The 25,440-nt window shown below is 37.1% G+C and overlaps 1 protein-coding gene across 3 annotated transcripts in view; it reads right to left on the minus strand.

Moving 5' to 3' along the window:
• Positions 1-347: 347 nt before the first annotated feature.
• Positions 348-25,440, minus strand: part of MLLT3 (MLLT3 super elongation complex subunit) — a 129,355-nt gene continuing 104,262 nt past the window's right edge. For 2 of the 3 annotated variants that reach the window (XM_040090703.2, XM_040090701.2), the window contains 6 exons: positions 22,076-22,154; positions 18,322-18,448; positions 16,677-16,776; positions 12,364-12,435; positions 10,467-10,538; positions 348-3,855 (listed from right to left, as the gene is read on the minus strand). In XM_040090703.2, the coding sequence (XP_039946637.1) occupies positions 3,724-3,855; positions 10,467-10,538; positions 12,364-12,435; positions 16,677-16,776; positions 18,322-18,448; positions 22,076-22,154 (582 nt within the window). In that variant the 3' untranslated portion in view covers positions 348-3,723. The remainder of the gene's footprint in view (positions 3,856-10,466; positions 10,539-12,363; positions 12,436-16,676; positions 16,777-18,321; positions 18,449-22,075; positions 22,155-25,440) is intronic. The other variant, XM_040090702.2, reaches the window with a different exon arrangement.

Genomic DNA, 25,440 nt, shown 5'->3' on the forward strand with positions numbered 1-25,440 from the left:
GTTTACTAAAAGATAGTCTGTCATCCAACTGCAAGTGGTAAAAGATGGGATAGGCTGTATATGAACAAATCAAAAATCTTACCAACAGAGTCTGGAATAAGATAATGCATACAAGAAAACCAAATGAATGAGGCAGTTTTCACTTCAGCCAATTCTACAGCTTTCTCACCAATTTTGCAAACTAAGTGACAGGTCTTAAAATCAATGAGTCATTCAAGAGACCCCAAAACATTAGTATAGCTTCTAGGAAAGGAAGATTATACCAAGTAAGGACCAAGGACTCAAACTAGATTGTGAAAGTACTTTATTTCACTGTGAGAATGGGAAAGAAGAACAATGGGTCAGGCAAAACCCAAGAACTTGTAATTTCCTTCCCAGAGGCTAAAAGAAACTTTTAATAGAAATATACTGGGCTCTCCAAATGCACTGTACTGAGTGCATGTTGTTTCTGAAATTGAAAGCATAGATTTTTCCTAAAAACACCAAACCAATGAAGAGAGAGAGAAATGTTCAACCATTTCTTACAGTCCAAAGACTGAGACGGAGCACGGACTTAGTTTTACCTTGGAAGACTCTCCCCACTTCAGTGTATGAGAGGAGGAAAGCTCCTTTCTAGCTCTTTTTTCTTTATCGCGGACTAAGATGGCCTTCAAATCTAGATGATACTGAAAGCTTTGTAAAGCCTCTCAGCTTATTAGAATTTGTAAAAAGAATGAAAAGTTAATTTTTTTTTTTTTTTTTAAATTGTCTACCCAATTGGACATCCACTTCCTGAGGAAGAAAGTTACTAGTGAGAGAACTGTCTTTGCTTCTGGATACAACTACTGCTCTAGAAACAGTGATTCATGCTGAGATACTGGACTTTACTGCTAATCCCTGTCTGTCTGGTCCGAATTCTCTCGTAAGTGTTTTAAACAGCTTTATGGTAAGAAAAACTTCAAAACATTTGTTGCCAAAACACTTTAACCCGTCCCAAAGATCACTGCTTATAGACGTTAAAGACTTGGAAGGGTATCTTCTTGTTTTTCCTTCAAGAGAAATACAAATGTCTGAAATTAGGTGAACATAGATTTATTTTGTTTCTGAATACAAAATTAGATGAAAATAGCTAACTTTAAAATTTAGATCAAAACTTAGTCACTCTGTTTCTATGAGTTTTGTGAAAAAGTCAACACACATATTGACTGACACCAACTATCTATTTTTTCTCTCTCAATGAATTAGAAAACTTAAGAGTTTAAGGATTATCCACAGTTTGCATGAAATCCAGCACTGTTTGATACTGTAATTGATTTCATCTCCCTTTTATGCCTATTCACCTAGTTTCTCTTTTCCTCCACCCCTGTTCTCAGTGTACAATAAAGCTTATCCGGTATTTTTAAGGGTAAAATTATTCATTTCACCATTTCTAAAAAAACAGTGCAATAGTCACACTAGAAGTATCCCCTTCTGAAACTCAATGAGTCTTTACCACAAGACTTACTTAGAAAAGTCTAAATGGACAAATTTCCATATACATCAGGTATAACTAAAAGACAGGAAAGTTGAACACACATTTGTAGACCAAAGGTTTTAAGGTTGCTTTTAGATTACCAAACATTTTTATATAAAACAATCAATAAAAATTGAAGTTTATCCCCTTTACATGCACCCCTTTTCCCTTCCCATCGTTACCTGCCTTCTGTCAATAGTAAAGTTAACATTACAAGCCCACTCCTCCATCCCCTCCCCAATTGCACATTAAGACATGGACTTAATAACATAACGCTTCAAGTATGCTTCATGCCAATCATCAATAAGAGTCATAACATTACTGAAAAGTACACTTATTCTTCAGAAGTCTAAGGAGGACTTCCTGCGGAGTATGATCAAACAACATTTAAATAAGAAATAAGCCCCCCAACCCAATATGTATCGTGCCCTTTCAAAAAGAGTAAAGTGTAAAATTTTCTTTGGACTTAAAGAAACAGTATTAAGATTTACCATCTGAATAAGAAATAACCCCAATAGTTTTTCAGTGCTGCACAAACTGTGCACATGAAACAGTAAGTCATAAAGATACTACCGTTTAGCTCTACACATAGAGACTACATGTGGCATGTAAGCATACACATGACATACTGGCCTGTCTAGCAACAAGATACATTTTCTAGTCTGGTAAACCTGAATAAACCTTTGCATCCAGAAGTATTTTTAAAATTATTATTGTCTCTTTTAATTTAGGAATTTTGATTTTTAATATAAAGCTAATGATTTCATCAAGAAACCATCAGCAATATGAGAGCATGAAGCATTGATATGAAACTGAGTACACATCCTCTCATTTGATCAAGAATCCTGATTTTAAGAAATTATGGATGGTATGAAAGAACACTAACTAACTTTTATAGACAAGAAATTCTTCTGGAAACATAATTAGGTTATTGAACAGATACCAAAACCTGGACAGTTTAAAAAGCATATGTGCATGCATGTATGTGTGTATATATATACACAGGTGTGCAGTATACGTGTATATATAAACACACACATACAGATGATATACATGCATTTTTTCCATGTATTTATTTAACAGTATAACAACTTTTTTTTTTCCTTTTCAAATAAAAGGTTTTAATTTTGTAAAAGTTGTAAAAGAACAAACTAAATCAGAAAAAAAATCCCCAAAACAAACTAAGCAGATCATATACTATATGAACAAACAAATGTTATGCAAAAAGTTTTATGGCAGAGGCAAGTCACACACTAGAAGCAGAAGAGTGTTGAAACTCAAAGTAATAAATAGCTCCAAATTAAGAATTTTCTACAACATTTTGTTTAAAGACAGAACCATTGCTTTTTCTTTTATCATGAGCTCTAGCAGAACACCTTCACTCCAATATATATTTAGTTTTGCGACATTTAAATGGACACAAGAATGTAGGCTGCAAGAGTTGCCAGATTCAGGACAGTATTCATAACATTTTTTGTTACAAGTCTTATCGGTTTATTCACTGAGGCTAGACAGCAAGTCATATGAAACCTATTTGGTGCACTTTTTAACCATGGTCAATATCAATAAGTGGATAGAATCAAGGACCTGCAGTCCAACTTTCTGTGGTCCAACCCACTGTGATAGACAAGAAATGAAATATAGGACCACTGCTTGGTCGTCAAGTTTGTATCTTGTTTCCTGGAATTGCAGAGGTGGAATCAAGACTGTAGTGTTTCAATTGACTAAAGAAAGATAGCAAGAAGTGGCATTCTAATATGAATAAGGTTAATAGGCTTGTGAAAGTACTGCATCAAAAGAGCACACAAGGGATCCCACTACTTTCAATATCTGGTAGTGTCACTGAGTGACTTACTGACTTTAGGATACATGTATGCAATAATAAATAGATCAGTTATGTAGTAAGGCAGTGTGTTGAACATGCATTCATCTTGTGGACTTAAACACCACAGAGAGAGATACATGACACCATACACATTCATTAAGAACAAGTATTTTTGTTTGTTTTTCTGTGTTTGTTTTTCAAGGCTATCCAGGCAAACTTCCAGAGCATTTTCTTCTTGAGAAGAGTGGTCCTCTGAGTCTGGTCACTTTTTCTCTCGCTTATCAAGAGACTGGCTTTAAGGAAAAATAAAAGCTGAAGAGGTTTATGGGGTTTTTTCCCCCCTCCATTTTGGTCACATCATTCTGCATATGTCATTTAAAGAACAGTTCAGCCATATGCTGAATCCTCAGGAGGTTCCAGATGTTTCCAGGTAACTCTGTAGTTTACGGACTGTGGTTTTGTCCAGTGAACAAAGATCAAAGTCAAAGGTTGTATTTGTGATATGAAAGTGTCCAGTTTCTTCTATAAGATTTACTATCTGGAAGAAAAGAAAAGATGCAGTTGGAAATTCCAGAAGTTTTATATGCCCACTGTAAGTATAAACAAGTACCATATGACCTAACATGAGCCAAATTGCCCCAGTACTTGCAGGTTTAACCATTATCCTTATCATTCAACTTCCTTTCTGACATGCATTGTTGTCCAGACTACAGTACCTTAGGGTTTTTTTAAATCATCATCGACCATAATGTCAGCATACCCATCTGCTGTTCCAGCAAACATCAGCGTTGACAATATGTTTTTCAAACGTTTAAAGAAAATCTGCTTATTTTCTAATTCAGTTAAAAAAAGGCAAGGGGAACAAATACTTTGAAAAATCCCAGGTAGATCTCTAGAATATTTATTAAGTGCATAGCTACTAAGCAGGTTACACTAGGAAATAAATGGTATAAACCTTTCTGCAATCAAGGAAAAGAAATAAATCCTTAAGATAGTCCAGTCCATATTAATATACATATATATATATACACACACACATACATACAAGAGCTCTTAAATCTACTGTTAGTTCACACACTTGCAGTTACTTTTTGAGTAAGAGAGTTAACTTTTTTTTTAAAAAAGCCTAATCAACCATGGAAGGACTCCCAAAAAGGTCATAATATAATTTAGGTTGTGGGGTCTTTATCCTTGGAGATATTCCAAAGTCATGTGACAGAGCCCCAGGCAACTGGCTCTACATGCTCCTGTGACCTCCAGACATTCCTTCCAACTTTAACCATCCTCCGATTCAATAGTGAAATCAGTAGCAGACACCTAACCTGTGCCTTTCTGCAATTATGACACTTTTAGTCTCTAAACTGTAGTGTGTATTTTTGAAGAATGGTCAAACTCAACGTGGAATTGCTGTAAAAGTAATTCCAGACATGTTGAGTTCCAGGATGCACACCTACCTCGAAAAAAACCTGAGCATCTTGAAAAGCCAAAGCATTATTTGTCAGAGAGGGATAACAGAGTGCCAACACATGGTTGCTATAAATCTCTTATGTGCTGTTTCATTCCAGACATGCCAAGAGCACACCGAAAGGCACCCCACCCTGAAGTAGCCACTGGGTAGCTTATGGACTGACAGAACACTGCTCTTTCTCAGTCCTTCCATCCACGCCCCATGCAGCACTCAGGCCACACTCCAAATCCTGTCTGCAACCTCCAGTTTGAAAACTATTTAGTTCTGAGGCTTCCACATTGTTTTTTGAGCTTTATTACTCTGACCGCAATTCCTTTTCCACAGCTGGAGGAGATACTGATATATGCACATATGGGTTACAGAATGCACCTTAAAATGACAAATCTGGCAGGAATAACCAACTTCAAAAAGGACAATGAATTTAAGCTAAATATTTTGTAGGTTTCCACTCTCCATGTCATGATATAAACAGGTATTTTTTCTTCTTAGACAACAGAAGTAAAGACTATGTTGATGATAAATGAAATACAAAATGTGTATTGTCAGGCATGGAATGACACAGCCCAGAAGAGACTAAATAGAATGGACACAAGATAAAATAATAAAAGGGAAACGCTTGTTACAATAAAAATCTCCCATTCAATTGCCCTTTATTTTCAAAGGTGGGAAAAAAATAAAAATAAAATCTGTTTAATTTGATTTGCAGCTGCCCAGAATTCTGAAAGTACCTGGTAAAAATCCTGGTTTTATTAACATATCATTTAAATTTGTATCTCTTGCTTTCAATTTCTTTTTCATATAGGAATTTTTAATCTAAAATGACTAAATTCATTTGTCTACTTGATTCAGATTCTTGTAACACTTTTCCATCCCCTACTGTTCTGCAAATGACATAAGGAAAAAAAAAATACAGTGGGAAAAAGCTGTTTGATACCAGAAGAAAACTTTGATATGTATTATTATTCTATTTTTTGGCACTCTCCTGAGCCTCATCTAAGAAAGAAGCAAAGGTAAATAGTCAATCCAGCCTCCTTTTGTGAAGTTTGGAATCCAATCTTGGGCTCGCTATCTAAATATCCAGTGACACAAATAAATGGCTGCACAAGAAGCTTACAGAAGCAAAGGCCAGGAAAATGCAGCTGCATTGAACAACTTAGTCTATGGTTTCCTTGTGTTACTGTGGAAGAATATCACCCCTAGTAATCCCCACTGCAATATACTTTATTTTAGAAACAAAGATTATATTAAAGTGTTAACACATGTATTTTTAAACAGCACTGCATATTTTAAGAAATGGATAAAGACTTCTATTGATCAGGTTCTGCTTTGGGTTTTTAAGCTCTTGGTCAAGGGAAACATAAACACTTTAAACATATTCCTCATCCAGCCCCACAAGAGATACAGTCACTATGTCTGGGCGCCTGGCAAATGACTGAAATGAACCCCAAAGGCTTAATGGATGTAAAAAAAATGTATCAAGATAAACCCAGACATCTCAATGAAAAACACCTGCCTGTGTGCCAGTCAATGATGAATTCATGACTTACAGTATTAGCATATACATCCTTGTGCTATTCGGAAATTCTTCAAAAAGAATAAAAGGTTGAGATTAGTTGCTCGGAAGTCTGACAGTTCTAACATTAAAAACACAGCATTAAAATGTTTTATTCTGAGGCTCAGGCTGCAAAGAACAAAAATATCCCATTTGTTCCTGCTGTATAGGCTTTGCTTTTCTGCTGTAAATTACATCTCTGTTTACATAATGTCTCTCCAGCTCAGTTTCATCATTATCCATCATAGTATAACTATTTATCAGCCTTTAAACAAGCAAGTGAGTGTGTTTGTATAAGGAAGCCAAAGTGCAACTAATGACAGTCATTTTTCAATTTATGGAGGGTTTTAGGCCATGTGATAGTTTCCAGACCTCCAAGCTGCCCCTGGCAGAAAATTCTAAGAAGATAGCTGCCATCTGAAGTTAAGCACCTTGGGAACATGAGCAATATAATTTTCAGCCATGCTGCATACTCTCAGTTTCTTCCTTACGCCTGTGCTGCCTAACGCATTGGCTTTCAGCTTTTTTACCAGCTGAAGACATGACTTCTGATGCCTCAAAATAAGACAAAAAGTCTTAGCAGAAATGTTGTTGCCTTTTGTGGGGTCACGCTAACATTTTCTGCACTGAAAATGCAAAGTTGGAAACACTGGTTTAGCATCTAATTGCAGACTGAGTTAAAAAAAAGAAAAAAAGAAAAAGAAAAAAGACCCATCACTGTAAATTCCAACCTCTTTCCTTACAGTGAAACAGGTAATTTGTTTGTAAATGTAATCTCAGACCAATTTCTGTCTTACCAATATTCATATAAAAACTGTTCACAGGACTAATTTCTTGGTCAAATGATCTTCACATGTCCTCTCTCTCTTGGGGAATTCTTGTATGTTTGTAAGTAGCACATAACATCAGAATTATTTCACGGGGTATCTGCGCACCTGCAGTGCAATATTGCATCTCTCCTGTCTTCTCTTTCTCAGCTTCCTTTAACAAAGTGTCTCAAAGAAAATGCCTCTCTTGGGAAAGAGCCACATTCACAAACGGATACATTTTTCTCATTTCCAGTTTGTCTGTATTTCTGTTTGCTGTCATGCCTATGGACTTGGAAACAATTGAGTTTGGAAAAAAAAAATTTAAAAAAGAAAATGCTTTTCATATCCCTCAGTGTAAGTTTAAAACACTTGTGCTTTTAGACGATATCAATGCCTTCACTGTTCTTTTGCAAGTCCCTTCTCTGAAAACTCTCTTGAAGTCTCTGTGCAAGAGACTTACCTTCCCTAACACAAACAGGATGGCAGCTGCCATTCAGAAACATACAACTTCATCACCATTCCACTTCAACACCAACACCTCTAAAACTCTTGCAGCCGTCTACAATTTTGTTGTGTATTTTTGCATTTAATCCTTATTCTCATGCAGTAACCACAATCCCGTCATGCAGTTTTGCACCTTCCTGTTCTCACCTTTGTGCTTTCTACAATCTCTATGTATTTTTTAGTCTTGAAGTTTCATATTATTTTCTAGAAACTTTCTCAGCTCTGTATCTTTTTAATCTCTGTGCATACTGGAAATATTGTACATTAACTACATAGCTTCAAAGCAGTAAGGACATTTAAGATGGGATGGCAGATTATTTTTAATATAGAGAAGCACTGATTCTATGCAAGTTATCCATTCAATATTGAGAAGATATTTCTGTAAATGGATAAAATCATATTAATTTATGAGTTGCAGAATATTAAGAGATTAAATGTTTTAAAACCAAGCTGTTTTTTGTTTTACAGCAGCATAATCCATTCACTAGTGCTGACAGGCTAACAGGTAAGTAACTTGGCTCTTCCACTGACTCCTGGCAGACCTCTGTAGCCAGTATTATGCTGTTCCCAGCAGAACTGAACCACCGTCCCAGCCTGAACAACATGGCCAGAAATCTGGCTTTCACTGGGGCTTGTACCAACAGCCTGCAAATGCTCTGAAACCCGGAAAACAAATCTGCAAGAACAATTTCCCCTAGGAAGGCAACACAAGTTCTACATCAAACAAACTCTCATTATGTAAACAATAATGTATAAGTAATCATGGATTACAGCATTAAAATGCCTCACCCCTAATGCAAGTTGTGAAGCAAAGTTCGTGAATGAATGCTTTCTCTAGTTTGATAAATTGTCTCAAGAGAAAAAAAAAGTCTAGTTTAAAATACACAAGTAAATATCGCTCTTTTTCAATTACTCAGAATAGGATACTCTAAATTTCCAGTTCAGTTATGTTTCTTTTCACACAATTTTTCCTTGTATTAGTAACTTCCCACGAATTTACTGTAACAGTACTCCAATATTAGAATGAACACAATTTAGTGGGCAAATGCATTATTTTTCTAACAAAGACAAATGTCCTCACCACCAAATTAATGCTGACAGTGAGAAAGAGAATGAGGGGTTCACCTTGATTTTACTTACATCAAAAATATTTCTTAGGATGGCTGAATAATTCCAGTTGGAAAGGATTTTGCTAGTCCCAGTCCCTGCTCAGGGCAGGCTCAGTATGGAGTCAAATCTGGCTACTCCAGGCATATCCTGTCAGGATTTCAAAAGCTCTAGACCACCATCATGGGAAAAAAGAGAAAGTTTCTTGCTTGTTTTTATATTTGCTTGGCCCAAAATGTTTTGAAGTTGATTTTCTTTTTCAAAATTCCACATGAAGCTATGTAAGCCCTGTGGTCTGCAGGCTGTCAAAAGAGCCCCAGTGAAAGCTGAGTTCATGGCCTGACTACCCAGGCTGGGACAGTGGCTCAGTTCTGCACTGATAACAGCAGTACTGGCCACGGATGTGTATCAGAAGTGATGCCATTTGGAAGCTATGCCTTGGATAAATGAGCAATTGAGTGCTCAGGAAGCAAAGACAGGGTGGGAACTTACAACACAGTGGCTTTTCCATATTCAATTTTAATGTGAACTCTTTGAGAATCAATTAATAATGTGAAGTGGATAGGGTGTTGCAAATATTTTAGCCTCCTGCAAAATAATTTCCCGATGTAGATAAAAATTTGGCTCGGCCACTACTCTGAAACCATACTTTGCTTGGTAGGAAAAGGAAACTTGGGAGGCAACAGTACATTAAATATGAAGGGTAACCAATATGCATCCCTATGTGTTATAAGACAAAATCTGACAAAGCTACCAGAATTCATCTTCAATTAAGAATATCCTTAACCAAGATTTTCCTTTTCAATGACCTCTCAATAGTTTTCTCATCTTTACGCACAATATGGAGCCTGAACTTAAAATATGGTTAATGCTGGAGCTTGCAAAATATTGTTAACACATTTAGTCAAGAAATTCGACAAATGATTGCAATCATTTGGAAGCAGCAAAAAATTTTCCTCATTACAACATCTCTGAACTGGGACATAATTGTGCTGAATGTAGCAGAACCATCTGTGCTACAATTGCATCTACTTCGTTGACAGCGCTTACTGTTTAATCTTCACAATTTGCAATCCAATAGTACCTGACATTACCACCAAAAACAAGAATACTTTCTTTGCTATTGCATAACATTTCAATAAATTTGGAGCCTTTTTGGTTTGGACACTTTCCTATTATACTCAATCTATGACTTCAGAAGATTCAACAAATATATTACGCTTGGCTTCAAAGTGAGCTTTGTGTTGAATTCTATGGCTTTTGCTTGCCATTGAAAAAACCCCACTTCAGCTGTCTCTGAGACAAGGCTGGTCATTTCCAGGAAAGAAGCAACAAGATTTTTATTAAGTCATGGTGCACACCTATATCTATTCTACCATCCTGCTTTCATAATTGTTGATACAGTATATTAAGAACCATAACAACAAATTGATGAAAAATTTATTTCAGGAATTTTTTAAAAATCTGTCATTTAGAGAGACAACACAGTTGCACACTTAATAAAGTGCAAAAAAAAAAAATTCCCCAAGCTGCAGTGTATGAAGTAATGGACTTCTATGGACTATACAGGCTTGAAGGCTTTTAAAATTGACAGCAGAATTTTTAACCGATAACTGATTACATAGTTTTAAATGAAAGCAAAAAAAAAAAAAAGGTAACTTCAGAATTTCAATGAGCCCACTGTGATAGTGCATGAGAATGTTTCTCACCTGCTGCAGTACATGTCTCTCTCTCAATGTCATTAATCTTCTGTGGAGCTCTACTAGTTCATCAAGATACGCCTAGAAACAAATTTCCCCCCCATAAACAACTTGTTAATTAAGTCATAGCAATGTAATTCATAAATTTCAAACGTCTTCAAAACCAGTACAAATAGAAATCTTATTTTAAATCTTGGAATTAAATAATATTCTGAGCTGGAAGAGACCCAGAGAGATCACTGAGTCCAACTCCTGGCTCTGCACAGGACAACGCCAAGGGTCACAGCCAGTGCCTGAGACCATTGTCCATTCTCTGGGCTTCTTGAACTCTGTCAGGCTGGTGCTGTGACCAGTTTGCTGGGGAGCCCATTCCAGGGCCTGGCGACCCCCTGGGGGAAGAACCTTTTTCTAATATCCAGCCCCTCCTGACTCAGCTTCAAGACATTTCCTCAGGTCCTGTCACTGGTCACCATTGAGAAGAGATCAGTGCCCGCCCCTCCTCTTCCCCTCAGGATTCTTCCCCTCAGTCAGTAAGTTCTCCCACTGCAGGCTCTCTCCTCCAGGCTCAACAGATCAAGTGACCCCAGAGGCTCCTTGTAAACCTTCCCCTCTAGGCCCTTCCCTATCCTTCCAGCCCACATTTGGGTGCTCTCTAATAGCTTTAAATCCTTCTTAGAGTACGGCATCCAAAACCACACACAGGACATGACATAAGAACAAACTCTTCTTTGAGGGGTATTTTTTTATTAATAGTCTGACATTCTCCAGCTTAATACAACACAAGTATAATTTTTTTATGGTTTTGTTAAGATACTTTACACTGACAGAAATCTTCATAGGTAGTCATTTGCCGTAGAAGATAATCTCTGTATCTCAGCTGAGCCAAAAAGCATCAAAAGACTGGGGATGCCAAAACAGCATCTTTAGAAAACATATGCCACCTTTCTCTGTAAGAACTAAACCCAAAGACTCAAAATCAAATCAATCCTTTTCTCCAGAGGTATGTAATTATTTCTTTTGTGTCAACAGGGAGATATAAGAAAATAAAGACTAAGCAAGATTAATCCACAGGTAAATTCCAGCACTTCTTCCCTGGGATGTCCCATCTCTCCACCTTATTATCACCTTCTTTCAGCCTGAGCCATCAAAAACCTCCCTGTTTTTTTTTTTTGTTTTGCTTGTAAGCAGAAAGAGATACAGCACTCAACCTAAGCAACCAAAATATCAGAGCACTAAAAATCTAGGTACTGCAGATAAAAATCCAGACACTAAAAATCTAGATGCTGCAACTTCCATCTTTTGCCGCATGTTATCACAAAATTGACACTAATACCAGCAAAATACAAGCTTTCAGAGAAACGTGTCCATAGTGGGCAACTGTGCTATGTTCAGTTGTGGAAGGATTGCGAGTTCTTGCCCACAGACAGATTTTAAATCAAACTATCTCAGTGTTAAATGGTGACAGTTACCTCATATCATTTTAGTTAACATGCTAAATCACACTGCCACTTCCTAATGCACAACATTCAGAAAGGATTCTGGAAAACAGATAATTTTTTTCCCCCTAACTGACCGACTTGCAGGCCAGGAATGTATCTGTGAATTCTCATCTACGTCTCATTTCTCTGTGAAGCACAATACAAACTCATGGTGGACAGTATATAAAATAAACAGATGGAAGATTTCCAACTGGTGAAATTTGCCAAATCACCTGATTGAAAAGAAGGGGAAAAAATTCAAAATATGAGAGAAGATAAAAGAAATCCAGAAAGAAAGCAGAGAAAGATCTGCACCTAAAGGAATCCAAAGCAAAGATGTACTAAGATTTTCATTCCATAACAAAAGTTGGTATTTGGTATTAGTATCATATTCTGGAGTAGTTTATTGCTACCTCATTGTTATTTACCTTATCACAATCCCCATTCTTCATTTGTTTATCTGTTTTGTTTTGTTTTATTGGACTTTTCACTTCTAAAATCTGGAAAAGAAAGAAAATACTGTAAAAATTAAATGCAGCACTGGATACAACTATATATGGAAATTCTGCTGTTACTAACAAAAACTCAAAACTGAGCCTTTCATTCTTTAATCCGTATAACTCACTCATATTTTTCAGAACAAAAAGTAACTTATAGCAGAAAATGCTGGGGCACTAGTGTTGTGTTCCTCTGAGGAATAGTTTTTGCCCTCAGAGTCCCCCTGAAACCTGTGCTATGTAGTTCAACCCTTTTTCCCTATCATACCTACTCCTGACCCTATTGGCTCAGGGCCAGTATCTTTCCTTGGCCAAAAACTAGATATACCCCTGTTTCTTCCTGGTTCTCTCTCTCTCTCCTTGGCCTCCTGGAACATCACATTGAGAATAAAGCTTGGACGGAAGATGGGGGTGAGAGCCACTCTTTTGAAATCTCTATTCTGTCTCTCTGAAATATATTTCCCTAAAACCCCTGAATAACTGAGCTAGCGAGAGCTGGGGGGTGGCTAGAGGGAAGTACATTTTCACACTAGAATGAGGTGATAGTGACATAATTAATCCTTAAAAGAACAAATTTTATGTCACTTAAAGCCTTTTCAACACTCTTCCCCCTCTATCTTTCACATGATTGTAGGATAAGAGGTCACTCAGCAGTCACAAAATAATGCTGCAGTGCCTTCAAAATGTCATATTATCACTGTACTTTTCCTGTTCTTCTTTTTCACCTCAATACTATCTTGCCTCTTTGACAACAGAGGTTTTCAAACAGTCCTTGAAATAATCGCATGAGTTATAACTGAAAAAGAAAGTGATTGACAGTAATTTCTTCTGCACTTCCCTCATTGCCACTCACACAAGCCAAGACTGCTTCATCTGATACTGAAACAGATCCAAGAAGAGCACATCAGCAAGCAGGAAGACACCACGCTTGATTTGAAACTTTTAGGATTAAAGGCAGAAATATTTGTGAGAAAAAGAACTGTTGATTGTTCTTTCAGTTTTTTCCACAGAGAACACTTTCTTGAAGTTCAAAGAAAAATCATTATATCATTCCTAACCTAGAAAATAACCAGTTCTTCTGAAAAACATCAAAGAAAACTAAATATTCACAGATAATGGGAGATTATATTTCACATTCCATTGTAAGTGAGACCAACATCACTAGCACAATTAACTCCAAAACCATACCCAACAGCCACCATACAGAATAAAACTCGTTAATTAAAACAAGGAAATAAAGTGTGTAAGAATAAGTTGTCTGGAAGCTTTACTGATGTTTTCCCCCAAGTCCTCTCTCGTATCTCCTTCGCTTGGTATAAATAGTTAAATTGCTTATGTCTTCCCTCAGCTGACCAGCGTCTTAAGAATACACCTGGAAAACAGCTATTTCTCTATCCCACTCCAGGGGGTGACTGCAAATCTGAATTAACCTTACTTGACTTACTTAGCCAAGAGTGATGCATGTTCAGAATCAAAACATACATTTTTGAAGCACAGTAGTTCTAGTAGTTCTGTTCAACACCCTCTAGGGTTACTGCTATAGTAGAAAAGTTTTGTCTTGGAAAAAACCCTCACCCAACCCTACAAAAACCCAAACCTTTAATCATGGATTCAGTACCTTTTAGATGCATTTATTGTTTTCACAGGAAGAAAATCCTTGGATTCAAATAGAACCTTGTCAAGAACACAGTATATGTGAAAGAGCAGCTACCTTACAGTGTTCTTGATATGCAGTTAAAATTTAACATCATAAGCACCCTACAGATGAGATATATCACTAATCATATCTGAGGAGGCTAATACAAATACAAACTCTGTTTTAGCTCTTCAGGACTTAGCCAACACAAACCTTATTTGATCAATAAAAAGTATCATCCTGGCAGCACTAAGCTACCAAGAAGGAAATTTCAAATGCGGCTATAGTTCACACAGTTTGCATTCTCACAATACTTGCAGAAATTTCCAGTTTACAGCTTGATTACAAAATTTAGCTCAATTAAAGAAATGGAAGAGGGTATATGAAGGTATTTTAGCTGACAAGCAGCTTTTGTTTGGAGTGTTTAACATGGAGGTAGACCTTCTACTACATCATCAACAGGTAAAGGAACACAGAAGACATGACTGAGTGGGCTGATATTGAGTTTTAACATTACTTAACAAGTGCATTGGCTCTTTAGAAACCAGTCTTCATTAAACAACAATCCACAGACAGATTGTTTTATATTTCTTGTGCTTATGTGGTCAGTAAATGCACATAAGGTAAAGCAAGTATCTGTCACAGAAATTTTTAAATTTTTTGATTTTTAAAAGAAACTTCTGCATCCTTGCTGCAACCTGCAGAAGGCATTCCAAACTTCATCTGGTATTCAGGCAGCTTGAGGCTTCAACCAAACAGTGTTCAAGATTATGGAAGACCTGAAACTACCTCTCTCAAACACTCTTCATATTAGGTTCTTTACGTAATTCAGAGGGTTTTCCTGTTAGTGCATATAGCACCTGAATGCCAGCGTCAGCTACTGCTTGAATAGGAAGATAACAGAAAAACTTTGCTGAATGTCAGCTGCTTCCCTGGTGTACTTTAGCATCTGGAATCAAGGAAAAAAAGACTGAGGTAACTAGCTGTTTGAGAACTTGTTGGCATCAATGATTGTATAAAAGATTATTTCAAGCTCAGCTTGTCTCCAGGTGTGGAGATTTTGTTTCAGTTTTTTAATGGAACTTTAGGGCTATTGTTTATCTACTTCTTTTCATCCCAAATAACTAATGGGTTTTTTTCCAAACACAAAAATATTCCCTGTTGTTCATAAGTAAATGAAGGGTGAAACTGACTCGGAGCTGGGCTATATGTGACATCTCCTGAGATGCTAAGGTTTTAAATTTTAATCCCTACAGACAGCTTTTTAACCTCAAGACTGTCTCTTAAAAATTTGTAACTTTTGTATAGGCAACTTAGAAGAGCCTGCAGTGGGAGAAAATAAGAATATTTTCTGGACATGGAATTACCTTCTCTCAGTGAACAAAGTGCTTCATAGTTTGTGGGGTTTTCTTCCCCACAGTGTTTTTGAACCTAGCTAACATGAAAAATAATATTTGGGGTTTGTACTATAGCTTGTATTTGAAATATTAATAGAAAAACAAGGGCAAGTAAATAGTATCTACCAGATAATTGAAGCAATTATAAAGAAGAGATATAGAAAAGACCCGCCCATGAAACTCACCCTCTAAACCACAAATTTGTGTTAGTGCACCTAGATGCTATTGTAACAATATCATATGGCTACTGTAAGTAGCCATTTATTGCCAGGATGTGTCCTAACAGCTTTGCGGATGATACAATCGACTCTGGGAATGAATCATGCCTCCCTAAAATAACTGACAAATGTATTTTATTTTGTAAAGAATCTAAGTTTTTATACTTAATTTTATATTTAGAGAGTCCTACTTACTGGGGGTGAAGTACCGCCCAAAAGCTAATTCTCATTTGTCCCTCGAGTATTTTTCAACTCTAGGTAAATTACTTTATTTTCATTGAAAAGCCAAACTACCCTATGTGGCTATCTCAGAAATAACAACCATATTACAACAACCTCTTACAAATCTGGAACAAGTACTCTGATGCAAAGTAAAAACTATTGTGTCTTCTACTGCAGTAAAAAAATACTGTATCTTTCTAGGTAAATACTTGTTTGCACTAAAGGTCATTTTTCTTCTACAACTTTAAAGGTACTCAAGGTCCGAACTTTGAGCATCTCCCACAAACCGAGCCTTCCTCCTTCTCAATTTAATAAGAAAAGGGATAATGTTGTAATGCATTAATTGAGTTTATATTGTGTTTCATCGGATTTGTAATCTGTATCAGGTGGTTTGTCCTCACCCAGCTGTAACCCAACTCTCTTCCACTCCCACTTTATCCCTGTTGGGCAGTGTCTTGTCCCTGCCTCTGGGCCCTGCCCCCTGGGGAAGAAGCCCGAGCGCGGGCAGGGCCTTGGCACTCTGGCACTGGAAAGCGATCGGGAAAAGTCTCCAGCCAAGGCAGGACAGGACTGGAGAATAAAGCAATATTTTCCCTCCTGGAGAAAGAGCAGGCTCTTTCTTTTTGCCATCAGTGCCCATCTAGTCTCATGAAGATATACCACAAATACTGATGGGGGAGAGGAGAAGAGATGAATCAATAAACTCTTGAGTTCGACATTAACTGTGTCTACTGCTAATACAAAGCCAAAATGCCTTTTTTTTTTTTTTACCTGGCTGTTGCTGGTTTTCAGTACCGGTGGTGCTGGATCATGATGCAGTGGTGAGGAAGCTGAGCTGCTATCACTGTCGCTGCCATCACTCAAACTAACCCTGTTGAAAAAAAGAGCCACAGCATTATACCTGCAGACAAAGGGCTGTCAAATGGGGCGAGCCAATCTTGGACTTTGAGATAGGGACTTACAATGACCAATCAATCCCTTGCTAAGCAAGCTATTGTTAATCAAGGTCACATGGAAGAGAGGCATCTGAGCAGGCCTACTCTCCAGAAAAAATGCTTTGTAGCACAAAGAAGGGGAAGGCAGTCTGTCTGCACTTAACTGAGACAAAGTGTCCAGCTGACAGCACCTAATGTTACAGAAATGGTTAAACACCTACAAAATTCACTACTTCTCCCTATCTCAGTTCTCAGCTCTGTCAAAGAAGGAAGCAGTCTTTAGGGATACTTTTCTGCTCTTCTAAAAGCTTTCCAAACAGCTGTACTTCCCACTTGAATACATGCTTTACATGTTCCTCATTTATTGTCAAAAGTAACACACTTTTTCCTGATTAAAATTTAAAACCTTAGCATCTCAGGAGATGTCACATAAAGCCCAGCTCCGAGTCAGTTTCACCCTTCATTTACTTATGAACAACAGGGAATATTTTTGTGTTTGGAAAAAAACCCATTAGTTATTTGGGATGAAAAGAAGTAGATAAACAATAGCCCTAAAGTTCCATTAAAAAACTGAAACAAAATCTCCACACCTGGAGACAAGCTGAGCTTGAAATAATCTTTTATACAATCATTGATGCCAACAAGTTCTCAAACAGCTAGTTACCTCAGTCTTTTTTTCCTTGATTCCAGATGCTAAAGTACACCAGGGAAGCAGCTGACATTCAACAAAGTTTTTCTGTTATCTTCCTATTCAAGCAGTAGCTGACGCTGGCACTCAGGTGCTATATGCACTAACAGGAAAACCCTCTGAATTACGTAAAGAACCTAATATGAAGAGTGTTTGAGAGAGGTAGTTTCAGGTCTTCCATAATCTTGAACACTGTTTGGATGAAGCCTCAAGCTGCCTGAATACCAGATGAAGTTTGGAATGCCTTCTGCAGGTTGCAGCAAGGATGCAGAAGTTTCTTTTAAAAATCAAAAATTTTAAAAATTTCTGTGACAGATGCTTGCTTTACCTTCCAATGCACTTTCATGCATTATTTACTGCATGTAGCTCAGAACTTACTTGAAATTCAAACTTCATTGATTTGGATTCAATTTAACAACTTAATCTAAAACCAGTAAGCTATTCTATGCATAGTCTTGTGACTACAGAATAACTTATTCAACAGTTGAAGGACAATTTTCTCTAATTTAGGCCAAGGAGTAATAACTCTTTCTCTCAACTCACAATGGTATGAAATCAAGTAAAGTCAAACAAATGAGCATCATCATACCTGCATTGGTACAGGAAGAGTTTGTATCATGAATGGCTAGTTGTGTTAGTGCTTAAAAGGGGCTCTTTTATGTGCAGATGCTTTAGGAAGAATGATTTTTCTGCCCATTTGCTACTCAGCACTCAGAACACCAGACCCCACCTTGTTACTAATAAGCACTAAATGTCTTGGTCAGCAGGCCACTTGCAGTCATGAGACACTCACCTGCGACTCCTGCTTCCTCCTCGTGTATTTAAAGGTTGTTCCAACTCAGAATCATTGTCCTTCTCATCTGCTTCATCTGATTCATCTTCATCTGAATGCAGATCTTTCATTATAGTCCTCAATGGACCTGAAACAACAGAGACAATATAATACAATTACGTTTACTTCGCAGTGTTGTGGGCAATTTACCCAGCTTTTAAGCCTATCTTTCCCACACACTGTTGAAATAGGAGAACCTTAAACAGTTGAAGTAATGCACTGGGGATTATACTGCAGGGACCTGTTCATGTATTTGTGAATCTTTACTCACATGAGCAACTCAGCTTCAACAGACTTATTCAATGAAGTGACTCACATGTTCTAGTGTTAGAACAATTTGCACCCCTGCAATTTTTTTGCACAATTTGTACTACAGTTGAAGTAAGTAAAATAGTCATTATATGTGAGTAAAGATCTATAGGGACATATTGATCATTATTAGCACATTTGTTAGGTATAAGAAGTTGGTTCTAACAAATCACTCTGACTAAATTGTGCCATACGAGGCAGTCATTTTATCTTAGGTTTTATATATTTTAACTTAAGGTGTTCCCATTATTTCAGGGTCAATTGCATGTTGAGTACATATTTCATCCGTGCTGATAAGTACAAATTGCATTAATACAACCCAACACCATGTTATCACCTTTCTTGAATTAACTAGAAAGTACAAAGCTTGACTTCCTCACAAAACTGCGTTAAACTCAGTTTAGGTTTTGATTTTCCTTCTTTTTGCCCTAAGAGACAGTTACAGAAAGAGGAGTAAGCTTAATAGATCTGGGAAGTGTAACACTACAGCTACTAGAAATAAGAATGGGCTGATTAGAAGAGGGGAAAAAAGTAAAAATGTCCTGATGCCACATATCTAAGATATGAAGCAGCAATTGAAATCTCCAGGGATGGCTGTAGGAACAGCAATTACTATTATGGTTGTAATTCCTTTAGCCCAAGATACACAGTACTAACATGAACACTGTGAGCCTGAGATAAAGCTTTCAACTCTCTATTTGCTAACGGGGAAAGTGAGTCAAGGAGTGACTGCCAGCAGAGAGGGTAGACATCTATCAGTCAGTGCCATACTCATAACAGGGTTATGACAGTGCTCCATACATGGAGAGAACAGTTTCATGGACATAGCAAGGTTCAGGGCATAGGCATTTTGACTAGTTTTGTGCAAGTGACTTCAAAGCTGTTATTTGGAATGATTTGTCACTAAGGCTGCCCTACAACTTTTATAAATCGGCACAGTTTGGACAGGTTCAGAGAGATAATCCCTTTCACACCATAGGAAAGAAAATCAGATGGTGCTGATTGGCAAACTCCTGGTTGACCAGACATTTCTATAGGTGACAGCATGGAAGTACTTCTTGATCAATGCACCCACAGCTGATATGCAGAAGCAGCTGAGCTGTGCTGCATTCTGTCCCTGTTTGCATCTCAGGTAGACAATGCTCCGTTGCAAATGACAATTCATAGTCTGAATAACTTACCATCTGACACTTGAAGGAGGGAGAGGACTTTTATAGCAGCAGTAATAAAAAGAAATTTGGACTCCTCAAATACATCCATCACTGACATAAGAATTGAACAACCTGTCATCCACACAAGTTCTAACTTAGAGTAGGACCATGTCTGGGAGTCTGAAAAGCACACTGCTAGCTAACTTTTCAGCAGATTTTTCTACCAATCAGCAAAGCATTAATTTTTAGGTCGTGTTTTGGGTTGTTTTTTCGGGGGGGGTGGGTGGGGGTGTGTGTGTTTGTTTGTTTCGGTTTTTTAGGGGGGGGGTTTTGTGGGGTTTTTTTGGTGGGTTTTTTTTGTTTGTTTGTTTGTGGTTTTTTGTTGTTGTTGTTGTTTGTTTTTGTTTTTCTATCATGGATAGAATTTTTCTACTCTTTGATAACACTTACTCTAAAATTCCGTAACAACCTTTTTAAATGTTTGTAAAGTTGTTACCCCCTAAGATATCAGAATAGTTAATGAGAAAATGAAAATTAGGAGTTGCCCATGAGCAAGTTTTCTTGGTAAGGAAACATAAATATCAAAGTAAGCCCTAAGGACAGAAGAACTTGAGGAACCTCAGGTTAGCCCACTGCTTATGCAAAAAGAGGTGAAAAAATCTCATGCTGCGTTTTTTTGACACCTGAGTGAACACGGGAATCTAAATGCAACAACAAAAAAAAAGAGCAGCAGTCCTGGCAAGTAACTTCCAGTTAAGGGAAAAAGCATCGCTTCTGACCAGAGCACAACATAGAGCATGAACATGACACGGTATGCCTGGTGCTCCATACCTTTCATACACAAATTCATGGCCTGGGCAATGAACATACTTAGTTAATTGGGGTTTCTGGAACTCCCAGAAAGAAGCAGGAACCACTATTTACTGTGGCAAAAAGAGATGTATACACCATTTGCACTTCAGAGCTGTTCACATCACAGGACGAATCTCCCATCTACTGTAGAGAACCTATAAAGAACTGAACGACAGTATGTGATACATCTTATATATGATCCAGAAAAGACGATGGGACCAGTCCACTCAGAAGAAACAACTTAAGTCAGCAAGTTTTTTGCCAGCAAAGATAACAGATGCAGAAGTGGGTATCCAGTCTTTTAGCTTGTAATGGACAGTTCACACCACTAAGGTTTTCATGAGAACAAAAATGGGGGTTCAGCAGGAAATATATCTTTTTATTCTTAAGTAAATATCAACTGCCTGAAGCCAGTCATTACCACAGTTCACTTCAGCGCTTGCCTTCTTTCACATGGAGTAACACTGCCAGAAAACATCAGAAAATCAGTACCAGTCACCTACAGAAAGGCAGTAGGAGAGAGATGCATCACGTGACAATCCCTTTTAAAATCAGTGTGCCTGAGGCACTAATGTATTGTCATAACCTTAAATCAAGTCTAGCATTGAGGAATATACATGGCTAAAACAAACAATTCTGTTTAGTCAAAAGCTGATTTTTTTTAATGCTCCTTATCCAAAGAATAAAACAAAAGCTCATTAAGAATGTATCAGCTGTACAATCTTATAAACCAGGGAAAGAAGCCAACCAGGAAATAAATAGTTTAATAGATCATGGAGAATGAATATCACCTTATTTACAGAAAACATGCCCTGGCAAAGCCTCCAGAAAGAAAAATGCATTCTATTGAGTTTCAAGTAATCTGAAATTATTAGCCAGGAAACCAAAATGCAAACCTTTAAGTCTAACCATCATCCTTCCCTGCCATGTACTTGAATACTGTGTGCTCTTAAAACTTTCCAGTAGTATGGGATGATCACAGCCTTTGAAAGGGTCTACATAAACACATTCACAGGTTTCTGTTGGCTGCCCATGGGAAATCCACACTCTTCCAGGGCTTCAGATGGAGCGAGGTGCCATGCTACCTAATCTTGCAGAAGGACAACCCAGAAACAGAAGCTCTTTTGGGTTTAGCCTCTGTTAAATGGCTAGCATGTACTTAGTCCTTCAAAACAAACAATATTCACACCCTTTTCTCAGATTCACAGTTTCTTTCTCTCCTTCTATTTTGCCCTTACAGCCACATCTGAAAACAACCTGCAGAAAAGTCTCTAAATCAAAACTGTGGCCAGTTCTGGCAAGTGAACCACAGAAGAGAAGAGGTAATGAGATGCCACAAGTTCTGTTTTTATTGGCCCCTTCATTTCACGCATTCCTTTCAATTTATTTTCCTTTATTGGTACCTTGTTGTCTGTTGTTTTGAGATGGTGTAAAACTGGAACTGGAACTGGAGCTGGAACTGGCAGGACTGGGCTGTTCAGACTAAGAAGAAAAAAAAAAAAAAGAAGAAAATAAATAACATTTTAATAGACTTTTTTTTTTTTTCCCCCTAGAAAAACTCTTATAGTTAGTTACTACCTAAAGCATTCTGTCATGAAAAAAAATGTGGGGCCAAATAATACTCAAAGACCTTTAATTTCAGGTGTCAGTGAGGCAAATATTGTGGAAATTACTACTGCACTCACCATACACACTACTACATCATGTCCAGTTCTTTGCTAAAGCCTAACAAGAAGTTTCCAATGCCTTGTTTGAATGACTATACAACATGAGAGCCCAAATAAGTTTATAATGGACCTAAGGCAACTCTGTCATTGTCATACTGAAGATGCAACATTTTTCAAATAAGCAATGACACTGTGGAATTGAAAAACAAAATACCTGAGTAGACCACACTAAATGCCAGAAAACCTCAGACAGTTTTCTTTCATCTCCCTTAGAAAATAAGTCTTAATATAGGGACTCAAATTAAATTTCTATGCTGTTACTAAAATTCTGCTAATCCTAACATTTTCCATATGTATCAAAACTCTGCAGATTGTAAATGTGATTGAACCAAAAGGTACACTTGGTTATGAAGATAAATTATCTAAAATTTACCAATTACAAAAGAGAACTGAATTTTTAAAGAGTTATTAAAATCAGTGTATACTATTCAACGAACAGTTCTAAGCTTTTTTTCCCCTACTATTGTTAGAAAATGTGTAAATTTCCCTTTAATTTAATGAGGAAGTCCCATTACTCCATAAAAAAATTATATTTTCTGTATATCTTGATCTGTACTATTTTGCTCTTCAGTACGAAAGAGTCTTGCTTCCTGTGGCCAGGTTGCATGTCTCAGTATACTTTTTGGCTGATTCCTATATTCAGTGATACATCCTTGCACTCTCATCTGCGTTCATGAGACAAAGTACGAATCTGGTATGTGGGCAGAGGGAATGCTAATGGAGAACAGAAAAAAAGAAGTGGCCATACAGAAGAACAGTAAAAATCGGATTAGGAAATAATGGTCTACTATTGAAAAGAAAACTTGCTTACACTTTATACAAGCATGTTATCATGATGTGTTTTCCAGGCTAAACAACATTTTCTGACTCTCTTTGCCTCATGATTAAGAGAGAACCAAATTGTTCTCAAAAATGACAACAGAAATATCCAGTCTGTAACACTCAGTTTCTACACACACAGGCTACCCAAGCCTAACAGTTGCTTTTTTTCCATAGGTCAATCTATTGTTGCCCTTCATAATAGAGCCGGCAGATTTACTGCCCTTTGTTGCCTTTTCTCACGATGAGAGATGCTTATTTGGGGAACAGAATGCTTGAGAAAAACACCATTAACATCTGCTCTCCTTAAATCAACATCAGCTCCAGTTCTCAAAGACAGTGTCAAAATGCAAACTCTGTACCTGACTGTGTGGGTGTATGTCACTTACATACAACTGAATCAACCCTACGCAACAAAACCCAACCCAATCAACAATACAACACCCTTAGAGTATCAAGAGAGATTCTTACATGGTCCACAGCATCAGACCTTTTTGAAACACACTGCACACTTGACACTGCTCTGAAAATCAAGCTTTTTTTTTTTTTTTTTCCTTCCTGGGTTTCTGTAAAACCTTACAAGGTTTTTTGCTGTAAAATAATCATGATAATAGGAAACAGACTGCAGTGATGAAAAACAATTTTCCATGCAAACTTTAAGCTTATCAGCAAACTAAGTTCAGTTATCTAGCTACAGGCTACTCTTAAACATCTGGTTTATCCATCAACTTCTGCTTCCTGCAGCAAAATTACTAGCTGAGAACTTGTTTCTGCAGATCTTCATTAACTGTATTTTTCCTTTATTAATTTCAACATGAACTTTACTTATCTAAAGTCCATTCCCTCAAAAAATAGCAACACTAAAAGACAGTCACATTTGGCCTTCAAGTGCTAAAAGTCTAAAAAGAAAAAAAAAAATCACATAGGCAGAGTCTATTTCACTGTTAAAAGTTGAATACTTATTTTTTTAACCAGCTTGTTTGAAATGAAGAAAAGGGGGAAAGGCCTAGGCTCATTCTCATTATAAGGCACGAAAATACCAGTGAAATTGCTCCATTTCAAAATTTTCTCCCAGCATTAAATAACTGGGTCAGTATCACAAGAACAAATGAATACAAATACATACAAACTTCTGTATTTTCCTGGTAAAATTTTTGGTCTGCTTTAGCAAGATCATTTGAGAACTCAAACCACAGAAAGTCCTTATGAAACACTTATGAATCATCCATACATATTTAAAATGGGTTCCTATTAACTTTTGAAACCATTTATTTCCTTAAACAGCCTAATCTGAAATTTATTCCAAGACATAGAGATTAGCATAAATATTAAAACTTAAGTACTGGAAATGAAACCTTCATTTTTTGACTGAGAAATCTGGGTGAAAGTGCACCCATAAGAAACAGTTGCTTTTAACCTGAGAATGAATGTTATTAACAGAAAAGATTTGCTTTTTCAAAAGGAATTAAAAACATGCCTTCCATATACTAATACAGATTAGTGCCAACAGCACCCAGGTTTCTAGTTAACCGAGAATGTCTTTCGTCACTTAAGCAATGCTTTTTGACAGTTTTACACAGGTTCTTATCTCAAGGACTTAGGTATTTACGGCTTCATGCATTGGACTTCCTGATCATATTCACTGGTTCTTAACTACAAAATATTTATTTTTTAATGTGTCTGAAATGAGCTAAAGCTTATCTTTCAACAATAAAATTTAAGACAGTATCAGTGAATAGCTTCTCTCATATGGCCTTTTCCTGTTTTACCAATTTTCTCTTTCTACAGACAAGCTAATGAGAGTTTGGGCCTGAACTGTTCATTAGTGCAATGACCCCATATGATTTATTGCATTCCTAGACAGTCTACTTTGTTTTACTGCTCTCATAGTGATGCATAGGAGACAGTTACTTCTTTATTAGGCCTGATTGAGGGATTCTGTGCTTTGAAACTGTTCAGCAAAAAATAACAATTTTCTTTGGCCCAAGTCTTCTGTGAAAAGGTACCTTTTTTAACAGTGATTTTTCTAAATTACCTGGATTCTGACATTTCCGAATTCTTCTCTGTTTTTACAAATAGTTCCCTCTTGAGCTGCAAACAACTCTCATGAAAAAGCCACCTGTTTATGACAAAGGATATAATAGAGCTGGTTTTCTGTAATATTTCATGGTTGTCCCAATTTGTACAACTTCCTGGGGCTGTCTGGTCCAGGGCCAGGAGCT

The sequence above is a fragment of the Hirundo rustica genome, chromosome Z, assembly GCF_015227805.2.
Source record: "Hirundo rustica isolate bHirRus1 chromosome Z, bHirRus1.pri.v3, whole genome shotgun sequence".
NCBI classification, from domain to species: Eukaryota; Metazoa; Chordata; class Aves; order Passeriformes; family Hirundinidae; genus Hirundo; species Hirundo rustica.